Here is a 12,068-nt window from a genome sequence, read left to right as displayed (position 1 = left end):
TCACACAGTTTATTAGTGGCAGAGTCAGAAACTATCAATACATCCACAGTAATCTGACTTTCCAGAGTTTCCATTTCCTCCTAGGATGAAAGCACTGGCTCTAAGAGCAGTGAGACCATGAGATGTTTATTAAAGAGGGGTGAGGAGTGCGCTGAATGCTTAGAGGGCAGCTTTGGACCTGCATCAGAGGAAGAGAATGGTTTAGGCAGACACATTTCTAAGAGAGGTATATGAATTTAATTCTCATAACTCCTTCATCATTTGGATACTATTATTAACATCCCATGTTGGATAAGGGGTGGATTTCTTAAAGACCATTTCCCAGGTAAAAGGCCCAGCATGTGGACTCCCAACCACTGTGCCACCAGGGAAGCCCCGCTTTGGCTCTTTAGATGGGTGACACCACTGGGCCTCCAAAGGCTCATCCAATCCTACATTTTAGGATCCCACGTTCAGAAGCACTTAGGGAAGGTTTCCTATGGATTGAAGGATTCCAGTGTCCTGCATTCTTCCCTGAGACTTCTTTCTCCGCCCCCTCCTCCTCTCCCCCATCTTCACCTCCCAACTAGGCTTCTCAGACCTTTCAGATAGCTCTGTTCCTGAATCACAACAAATCAATCAGCATATGAAGAAATGCAGCAGAGTTTAAAGTTCAAGTGTTTAGGGATGTGAAGGCATGAAACTCTCCCAACAGAAAGCCTGGAGGCAGATGACAATCTTTTGTCAAAGATTCAGCAGCTGTAGATTTCTGGAAGTGGTTTGTAACCTTGCAGCTGGCCTGTTTATTCCTGCCTTTGCTGCCTTTGGCGCTGAAAGCAGCCACGTTCCCACTGGGAACTTACTGGCTGGCCCCTGATGCCAAAACAGGAAATGATTTGAATGTCGTCTGTTTTTAGGGCTTTCTGAACTTCATGAGTTTTAGAACAAGTTTCAGCAGTGGATTTACTGCTTTGCTTTACTACTCATTTCTTCTAAAACGCCCGTGCTGGGGTTAAAGTCTCAGGGGCAAAGTCCTGTACAAACAGTCACTTAGTAACGAGCTTTGCAAACCTAACCTCTCCAGCACATTAAATTCAAAGCAGGGCTTTTTTGTGGGTTTTTTTTTTCTTGAATAGAAACTGGTGCGGGTGAAGAGAGAAAGAAGGAACAGGGAAGAGAAGGAAGGGAAGAGGGAAGTTAGACCTCCCTTCCCTCCTTGTCTTTCTCAGAAAACCAAACATGGCATCTTCCATGAAGAGCTTGTTTTCTGACCACAGCAGATATGTTGAATCTTTCCGGAGGTTTCTCAACAATTCCACGGAGCATCAGTGCATGCAGCAATTCATGGACGAGAAGCTGCCGGGCATAATAGCAAGGTAACCAAAAAAAAAAAAAAAAAAAAGGCCGTTTTTGTCCCATGGACAAGCCTCGGTCTCATTCTGTGCAGTGATAGATGGGTCAAGGCCATTCCGGGAGGCTGGGCGCGGGGATAAGAACGAGGTACTGACAGCCGCCCCGCTCGACCCTCCGGTGCCCCTTCTCCTGCCGCGTTTCAGTTAGACGCTCGCTTGAAACATTCAAAGGCTCTGATTTGTGCTGGATTTCCAGCTGCTCGGAGATAAGCGTTAACCATCTGAAGGCACAAATCCACGTTCCTTTGGGAAAAGATAAGATCCCAATCTTTGAGCTCAAATTTTTCAGCCCTCCTCCAAATTTTACCTTCCAAAAAAAAAAAAAAAATCCCCAACGAAGTCCAGTATTTTTGCATTAGAATCAAATAATTACCAAATACTATTTACCCCTGAGGACTGAGTGGGTGCCTCTCAATTCTCTTAATACCCATTTAAATTCATTCTCCTTATCCATTATTATAGTTACCTCTCTCCAAAATAATAATAATTGTCTTTTACTTTCAACTTAATATTAGCAATGTGGCCCTAAAAAAGCATTTTCCCATTATCAGTGAAACTCACTAGTGTCTACCCTTCTCGCAGACTCCTTTTTTTTTTTTTTTTGGGTGATTAATGTGTTCAATTTGTGCCAGAGCTGATAAGCATTATGAGAGTAACAGATTTCACATGGCAATGATAATCAAATCACTTATCTGGGGGTGGATTGCGGGAACTTACTCTGCGCTTCAGGAAATAATGATGGAAAACTGGGGGAAATGGCTGGGGATCCAATTTGCAACTGGAAAGGAAAGTTTCCTATCAGCAAAGGAAACTGATATTTTTATCTTTTGCTGGATTTTTCTATTGTAGGCCTGTAATGCTTTCACCAGGACAGTTAACTCCACCTGACCAGAGAAGGCATTGTTGGATGTATATGGAATTTTATTTCCCTTTCTATCTTCTATTTTTCATGGTTCAGTTTTTAAATGTGTTTTTTTAAAATTGAGTATCATATATTAATAAGTAATAGGATAACAATGCAAAAATCAAAGCAGACAGCAAATACAATTTCTTATCTAGGAACTAATTATAGTTTACTTCTTTGAGTCTTTTTGTTCATTTCAAAAATTAAAGGTAATGAGTTAATTTCTGAGTTCTTTTGCAATACTGAGCATCTGTGTTCATGTCTGTGGCTTACGCAGATCCTTGGTTTACTTCCGCCATCCGTTTGGTTTGAAGACATACTATGGATGCTTAGAGTAACGACAACAAAGATAGTGGTTCCTTGCCTTACCCACTTCATTCCTGATTGGGGCTCTCCGGAGACAACCACTTTCAACACTCTGAAAACATTTAGTTGTTGCTTATGGAATTTTCTTTCCTAATTCTAAATAACATGTTATTCTCTTTCTTAATTTTGATGTATTAAAGTAGCTAAATAAACATGCACACCCCTCTCCCCATCATGTCAATACAACATAGATATATATAGTGGGTATATATAATATATACGTGTATGTATATATATATGAATATATACATATATATGTCTAAATTTTGGTTAATTTGTTTATATCATATCATTTTGCCTGTGTAAATATTTTTCATAATTGAACAATGCATTTATACTATCATTACTACTATCATTATATTTCCTTTCATGTACAGCCTTTTGTTCTTCCTAGAGTTAACTACTGTCTTGATTTTAGTTTATTTACTTAGCTTCCTATGTACCTATCACTACTTATACCCCAAGCAGAAGTATTAATCTCCTCTCAATATATTCCAACAGATCAAGTGACCTGCTGATTTTTCCTCATGGGAACATCTTTTCTGGAGTTCTCTGTTCTTTTTTTCCAGTCTGGGTTGATTTGCTTTTGGCCTGCTATACAAGTATTGATGAGGAATTTATTTCATCTTCTAGAAATTCCCTTCTCTCTCCAGTACTGAATTCCCAGCTTCTGGATCTGATGCTGTCTCTTTCTTGGTTTCTTTAGTCTTTTTTTTTTCTTCCCTGCTAATCCTTTAAGAGCTTTCTAAGAAAGAGCACATGGGAGGTAAATTTTCTGAGACTTTGTGTGTTTAAAAATGCTTTCACTCCTTGCTCATCATTGTTAGATAGTTAGATAGTTTGGGTATAAAACTCTACAATGAAAATGATTTTATATCAGAAATTTAAAGATATTTTTCCATGGTCTTCTAGTTACTGTTGAGAAATCTAATGCCATTCAAATTCTTCATCTTTGGTTTGTGACCTTTTTGTTGTTTTTTGTTTTTTAGGATCTTCTCTTATATCTAGTATTCTGAAATTTTAAGATGATGAGTTATGGTGTGGGTCTTTCTCACCCATTTTTGTGAGTAGTCCCTGGGCCATTTCAATTAAGATTCAGATCCTTCAGTTTAGGGAAGCTTTGGTATTATTTAATCATTCCTGACCTCTGTTTTTTTTTTTTTTTTTTTCTTTCTGGAACTTCTATTCATCAAACAGAAGACTTTCTCAGTTGATTCTCTAATTTTCTTATATTTCCAGTTTTCCCAATTTTATCTTTCAGCCCTCTATTGTTTGCTATTGTATTTTTAATTTCCAAGAATGTTGCTTTTTTATAGCATCCTGTTCATCTTTCATAGATATAATACCGACTTTTATCTATTATAAAATTTTCCTCTGCTCTGTGCATGTTTCTTCTGAATTCTCCTTTTCTGTTTCTTTTGGTCTCTCTCATGTTAGGGGAGCTCCCCAACTACTGATGAGTCTTGGTTGTCCATCCAATCAAATAATGAGGCAGTAAAAATTAGTTCAGGTCCTCTCTGTGTATGTACAGGAACAGTCTGTTGAGCAGTTGGCTTACTGTAGTAATTGGATGTAGATTTTGCACTTGATGGGAGATTCTCAGATGCCAATATAGATAAGTTTATTTAGTGACGTGGATTATTTTTTCACAGAGGAATTATTCAATCCGCTATCTGGAGGTGGTAAACAGGGTGAGGATGGTTATAGCATACAGCTGTAAATAGTAAAGTTTGTTGTTGTCACATATAATGCATTTAGATCCTTGCCCGGAAAATAGCAAGTTTTCAATAATTCTTAGTTATCATCATAATATATGAAATAGGATGATAATAGTATCTAACTCATAGAGGAGTTGTAAGAATTCAAAGAGTTAATTCACTACAGATGACCGACAGGCACATAAAAAGATGCCCAACATCGCTAATTCTTAGAGAAATGCAAATCAAAACTACAATGAGGTACCACCTCACACTGGTCAGACTGACCATCATTAAAAAGTCTACAAATAACAAATGCTGGAGAAGGTGTGGAGAAAAGGGAACCCTCCTACACTGTTGGTGGGAATGTAAGTTGGTGCAGCCACTATGGAAAACAGTATGGAGGTTCCTCAGAACACTAAAAATAGAACTACCATATGATCCAGCAATCCCACTCCTGGGTATATATTCAGGCAAAAATATAATTCAAAAATATACACCCCTATGCACCCCTATGTTCCTAGCAGCACTATTCACAATAGCCAAGACATGGAAACAACCTAAATGTCCATCAACAAATGAATGGATAAAGAAGATGTAGTACATACACACAATGGAATACTACTCAGCTATGCCATTTGTGAGACTTCCCTGGTGGCGCAGTGGTTAAGAATCTGCCTGCCAATGCAGGGGACATGGGTTTGATCCCTGGTCCAGAAGATCCCACAAGCCACGGAGCAACTACGCCTGTGAGCCACAACTACTGAGCCTGTGCTCTAGAGCCCGCAAGCCACAGCTGCTGAAGCCTGCACACTCTAGGGCCCACGTGCTGCAATTACGGAGCCCACGTGCTGCAGCTACTGAAGCCTGCGCTCCTAGAGCCCATGCTCAGCAACAAGAGAAGCCACTGCAGTGAGAAGCTGTGCACTGCAACAAAGAGTAATTAGAGAAAACCTGCACGCAGCAACAGAGACCCAGTGCAGCCAAAAAAAAAAAAAAGAAAAAGAAATAACGCCATTTGCAGCAACATGGATGCAACTAGAGATTATCACACTAAGTGAAATAAATCAGAAAGAGAAAGACAAATGCCATATGGTATCACTTATATGTGGAATCTACAATGTGACACAAAAGAACCTACCTAGGAAACAGAAACAGAATCACGGACACAGAAAACAGACTGGTGGTTGCCAAGGAGGAGGGGGTTGGGGGAGGGATGGAGTGGGAGGTTGGGGTGAGCAGGTGTGAGCTTTTTTTTTATATATAAATTTACTTATTTATCTATTTATTTATTTTTTGGCTGCTGTGGGTCTTCATTGCTGCGTTCAGGCTTTCTCTGGTTGAGGCAAGCAGGGGCTACTCTTCATTGTGGTGCACAGGCTTCTCATCGCAGTGGCCTCTCCCGCTGTGGAGCACAGGCTCTAGGCACGCAGGCTCAGCAGTTGTGGCATGCGGGCTCAGTAGTTGTGGCTCGTGGGCTCTAGAGCGCAGGCTCAGTAGTTATGGCACACGGGACCAGCCCCTCCGTGGCACGTGGGATCCTCCTGGACCAGGAATCGAACCTGTGTCCTCTGCATCGGCAGGCGGACCCCCAACCAATGCACCACCAGGGATGTCCCAGATGTGAGCTTTTATATACAGAGTGAATAAACAACAAGGTCCTACTGTATAGCACACAGAACTATATTCAGTATCCTATGATAACCCATAATGGAAAAGAATATAAAAAAATAATGTATATATATGTATAACTGAGTCACTTTGCTGTACAGCAGTAATTAACACAACATTGTAAATCAACTATACTGCAATAAAAAATTTTTTTAAAAAAAGAGTTAAGTCATATAAATCACTTAGCTGTGCCTGGAATAATAATAATAAGTTGAGTGTTTGTCATGTGCAGACACATTTCTAAAAGATTCACATCAGTTACATCATTTAATCCTCACAACTCCTCCATAAGGCAGATACTATAATTATAACCCTACAAGGTAGGTGGTATTATTATCCTATTTCTTAGAATCAATAATAAAGGCACAGAGAAGTTCAATAACTTGCTCAAGGTTACATATTAGTAAGCTAGGATTTCAACCTAGGTGCTCTGCTCCGTAACCTCACTATGCTAGCTAATGATAGAAGCATTTTTAAGCATTAACCAAGGGCACAGACAGGGATGGGTGTATTAGGACTCATTATTATGAATTGGAAGATAATTAGAACTGAGGAAGGCAACTCATTCACAGGTGTCCTTGACTCTGTGTTTCCCAGTGTCCTTAAGAACTCCGCTTCAATCTGTCTTCTTCCTATTACTCTGGGCAGGCTCTTCACTTTAGCCAAAAACTAGGCTTGTTTACCATCCTGAAGCACAAACAAACAAGCACCGTTCTTTCAGTTCATGTTTCCTCTCTAGCAGTCTCCCTTTTTCGTTCTCACTCTTTCATCCTTTTTCAAAAATCTCTAGATCTTCTTCTTCTTTATTGAGTTCACTTTTAATCCCACTGCCATCTGACTCCTGCCCTTAACCACCTTTTAAAGCTGCTATTATCAAAGATATTCATATTGCCAAATTCAATGGAGAGTTGTCCTCTTTTTATGTTTTAGTAGTAGAGTCTGCCATGTACAATGGCCTTTTCCTTCTCTAATTCTCTTATCATCTCTCTGAGCTTTACTGCTTTCCTCTCTGTCTTCTTTGTGTGTTCCCCATTATCCCATGACTTTTAAAAGTTGGTATCTTGTCATAATCCCACTGCTCTTCTCTTTGCAATACCCTTGGGTGATAGAATCTATTCTCCTAGTTTCGACCATTACTATATGATAATTCTCCAGAATACATCATCAGTCCTGATCTCTCTCCTACCCAGCTTCAATCTTGCATATCCAAATGTCTGTTGAATTCAGATCAAAAAAAGAAACACAAAACACTGAAAAAACATAAACTTGCCATAAAATCATATTGTCCAGCTTCCTTTTCGATACCATCCTTCACCCAGTCATCCAAATTCACAACGTGGCAGTCATCGTGCACCTCGTCCTTTTTCTGACCCCCTTTTTTTTTTTTACATCAGTTTAAAGAAAGTCCTACTGTTGCATCCCAGTCCATCAGTTCCACTCTATTTCTGTATAGAGCCATAATACTGGGCTTTATTGTCTCACATTTCAACTTGACAGCAAAGTGGTCTCTTCATTTTTACGTATCAGTGCTTAGGATAGGCACATAATAAATGCTTAATAAACATTTGTTTATTGAAAGGAAGTTAGCAAGAAGAAGGAAACAAGACAAATATCAGAGATAGTATGAATCACCTTAGCCTTTCTCCCATCTACAATGAGTGGCTTATTATATTACCAGACTCAAAGGCCCACTTTTTCTGTTTTTGTTCTCCAAACAATCTTCAAACAAATGCTATTTCCTGAGATGTTTATAGTGATGTTTATAGTGCTGTTTCTAAAAGTCTCCCAGTTCAAGGTTGGTAATAAGTGGAACCTTTACTTCTAAAGATGTCTGAAGACAGCAATATAGCCACTGAAATGATCGAGGCCTTTCTTGTTGGCCTAGTTTTTGTTCACTGTAATTTTAGTCTGTTCTCTTCAACTAGACTTGATAATCAGATTTTACAAACCACCTGGCACATTTTTCTTAAACTACATAATTTTTTTTTTTTTCAGGATTGGAGACACAAAATCTGAAATTAAGATTCTAAGCATTGGTGGAGGTGCAGGTATGAATAACACATTTTAAAATTTGTACTTCACTCCAAACATCATGCTGTCTGACAGCGATATTGTTCATTCTTTAGGAAAGCCATCTTCCTTTGCTTTCAGCAGAGATTAGTTTATTAAAACTAGTAAGAGACATACCACTTCAACTAGGATTAATGTCCGCGTAGATTTATAGCGTTTAGGACATCGGCCTTCATTATTATCTGTGATATGGATACGTGTGGCTTTCTTATTTTATTTTTATATAAATGGAAAAAATATAGGATAACTTTGAGGATACCTTTGATCCAAAATGATTTAACTGTTCACAGAAAAGGAAAATTTCATAAGACATTCCTTAAGCTTGTGCCACTTAAAGCAAGGTCCATAGACTGGTTAACGGTTTGCAAACTATTACTGGTGCATGAGAAGATAAGTGTGCACTGGAACGTAAATCAGTGCACAGCTCCTTTCATTGAGAAAGCATTGCTATGGGGAAAAGTATGCTTAATGACGTAGTTAATTTACACTCTTGTGACCCCACTCTTTTTGAGTTGCACTGGCCTAAACCATTCCCTTCCTCTGGCTCAGTTCTAAAGCTGCCCTCTAAGAATTCAGCACACTCCCCAACTCCCTTTCGTAAGCAGTTCATGTTCTCATTACTTAGAGCCAGTGCTTTTATCCTAGGGGAAATGGGAAGTCTGGAAAGACAGGTTAATGTGGGTGTAGTTTCTGACTCTGCCACTAATGAACTGTGTGAACTTGGCTGAAACATAAGCTTCAGTTTGCTCATCAGTAAAATGGGAACAGTGAACTGTCTCATAGGTTTGTAGTGAGATTTATATAGATTAGTTTCTAAAGTGCTTCTATAAGGTGGAGGTAGGTCCTTTCTGCAAAAATAAAACAAGAAAAATCATCTCCAGACTTTGCCTCATATCAAACTCCTGAGTAATGTATGCTTTACTTTTAAGTTGCTAGTCATCTGGAGGTCCGAGTTACCATAATAATAATATATATTATATAATATATATGATATATTAATACTATAATATAATATAGTCATATATTACTTATAATATATAATATATCCATATATAATAATATATAGTCAGGTATAAGATTTAAACATATTATTCATATGTTTATATCCTTATTATTGTTTTCATTTGAAATAACCATGGAGTGATGGTTAGTATAGGTTACAACTTGGTAACAAGTGGACACTACATTACCACTTGTCACATAGTGCCAAATGGTAATCTCTTGAGTCTTCTAAGTGTAATGTTCTAATCCTACATGAATGAGTTGAATCGTGCCCATCTTAACACAAAGGTAACCAAGAGCCCTCTAAAGGAATAGGATAGCTAGTTTTTGATGTCATCATTTGCTCATTTTTCATAAAATACACTGTAATATAATGTAATAAGGACTGACTCTTAAAATAATTTTATGTTATTATCATCTTTCACCAAGAAAACAGAAACCAACAAGGACAGGTAATGAAAGATACTGTCATGAATGATCTAATACAGTGTGTTTAAGCTAAAATACTCTATTATTGCTTGTGATATTTTATGTCCTAAGGTTTATAAGAGTGATGAATTGCCCAAAGAGTGTCCTATTAATTCATTTAACCAAGACAGTCATTTCCAGTGTGTTTTGCAAATGAATTTCAGGCAACCACAGGCAATGAGACTATCATTTGATAGTGTCACTTGTTCTTGGACAAGAAAAGAAGCCCTACAAGGAAAAGTAATTAAAAACAAACTCTACCGTGGCCAAGTTAATTGACCTTTTAATATAAAGTTAATTGAATTTCTAATGTAAATTTATCAAGCAAGATGCTTATAAGCTATCTAGAGAAAGGAACATTTGCCCCACACAGTGATTCCTTACATAAAGGTGCACATAGGGGCTGATATAGAGAACTTTTCCAAACAGAGGGAGCAGTACTTGGTGTTCTTCTGACTGAGCCCTAACATTGTATTAATAACAAGCTCTGCCTTGGAGAGAATATGGGTGCCCTTTAAGCTCATTCTTCATAAGAAACTGATCAGAAACATAAGAACTGCAAGAGAAATTCAAACTGTAAATACTTAGTCTTCACTGCTCAAGTAAGTTACATGAAATCAAAAGCAAGGCACTTAAAACCCCTAGGTCTAGAGGTCCTTGGCATGAAAGAGTAGTGTTTTGGGGAAAAGGACACCTCACTCAGTTAGTCTGAGTGCTTATATACCAACTGGGAGATGCTTATCTAATAATCTGTCATTGCCTAACTGCAAGGACTGCATGCGCAGAAGAAAAATATATAGTGAGGAACTTCCTGTACTTGCCTTAGAGAAATGGGTTCGCCGCATGTTTCACAATCTACAGTGTGCCTGAGACTTTTGCATTATCCTGCGGCTTAGGTATCCTTCCAAAGCAGTGTCTGAACTCCAGTCCCTGGCAAATGAGGCCATTGGCCCCATGTGACACCTTGTGCTCGGCTCCCATAATGCATCTTACAGGGTTCTACTCTGGCCTTAGCTTATGGGCCTCTCTGGTTTCACTTCCTAGATGTTTTCTTTTGGATGTTCATATACCTACAGATCCTATTCTGCATATCTTTGGTGCAAATACTCTCTCTGTATTTGTAATGGTGATACCATTCTTACCATCATGATGAAAAAACACACCAAAAGCAAACAAACTAAAAACTTCCCTAAATCAAACTGCTGCATTTATATCATTAATGTTCATATTCTTTGGGGGCCTGTTTGATTTTCTTCTCAGAAACATGAGCAGGGGCTGCTATGTACCCTATCTGTCTTCTGTCTCTTCTATAGAGGTTGGTATTTCGGTGGAGAGGGATTTCATAATTTAAGAGAGAATGTAAGGTTTTAGAAAAAGGTGTCTGGCAATTCAGTTCAGAAGCCAAGCAATTATTAGGGCTCTGAGCAGTTCAAAAGAAAGGAAACTGATGGAAAACTTTTCCAGGTCTTCTGTAAGTGATCTACTACATCAGTGAAATACAACTGATAAGCAGCATTGTTATTCATAGACTATATATTTAATGTTAGAAGAATGTTTGAAATAAATATTATGTGTATCCACAATGAAAAAGAGGAAATCAGGAGAAAAACAAACCATGCACAGAAATATAGACCATATAGGTTTTACAAAGGCTAAATAGAGAAGTGTAACGCTGTATGTATATGTGCATAAGTTTGTATACTTTCATGAAACAAAGTGAGCAACGGGAATGCTTCATTCAAGGTCTCAGAGTATTCATATCATGCTTATTTCAACAATTTTTTTTTTTTTTTTTTTTGGCTGCGCGGCTTGCGGGATCTTAGTTCCCTGACCAGGGATCGAACCCATGCCCTCAGCAGTAAAAGCACTGGACCGCCAGGGAATTCCCAATTGTTTTTAGCTATTGAGAGCAACTGCATTGTATTCCAAGTCTCAGAGAACATGGTTTTTTGGTCCATCTTCAACACTGATGCTTCCTAAAATTAAACCACCCAATGGAGCTTCTTCATTACTCAACTTTTAATGAGTGTTGTCTTTATGTTTGATGGTACATGAAGAAAAAGAAACCCATACTCTTTTTGGTAAGGGAGAATGCTGTTAATTTACAGTGCACATTTATACATGGAAAAAGGGTCCAGAAGGCAATAATGGGCAATGTTTTCTCCTTGCTCTGGGCTTTGCTTCAAGGAGAATCACTTTATCTGCTGCATTGTTCAGTTCTTATGTTCAAATGCCAGAAAATTTTATAAGGTTTAGACAGGACTCAAGTAATCTCATTTTATCCAGCTCTCTACTTTTATTTTTATTAACCTATTATGTACCAACTCAGGTGTCATAACTTATATAATAGTGTATATACAGATAAATTTTTAATCCACTGAAGCAATTCACATATGAAACACAGGTGGTATAAACCCTTTTATAACAATTTTTGGAAAATAATTATGCCGACATATGTTGAGTTAGGTTGTTCTCTTATTCTGTAACATATAGACACCA

The 12,068-nt window shown here is 38.2% G+C and overlaps 1 protein-coding gene across 1 annotated transcript in view; it reads left to right on the top strand.

The window, feature by feature from the left end:
- The first annotated feature begins 560 nt into the window (after positions 1-560).
- The window catches only part of HNMT (histamine N-methyltransferase), a 36,804-nt gene continuing 25,296 nt past the window's right edge, over positions 561-12,068 (top strand). The window contains exons 1-2 of the mRNA XM_022569632.3: positions 561-1,355; positions 8,025-8,077. Of these exons, the coding sequence (XP_022425340.2) occupies positions 1,219-1,355; positions 8,025-8,077 (190 nt within the window). The 5' untranslated portion in view covers positions 561-1,218. The remainder of the gene's footprint in view (positions 1,356-8,024; positions 8,078-12,068) is intronic.

This window comes from Delphinapterus leucas, chromosome 8, assembly GCF_059928025.1.
Source record: "Delphinapterus leucas isolate spDelLeu-1000000601 "Yukka" chromosome 8, BTC_Dleu_Yukka2, whole genome shotgun sequence".
In the NCBI taxonomy this organism is placed as follows: Eukaryota; Metazoa; Chordata; class Mammalia; order Artiodactyla; family Monodontidae; genus Delphinapterus; species Delphinapterus leucas.
This window is presented reverse-complemented; position numbering and strand designations above follow the sequence as displayed.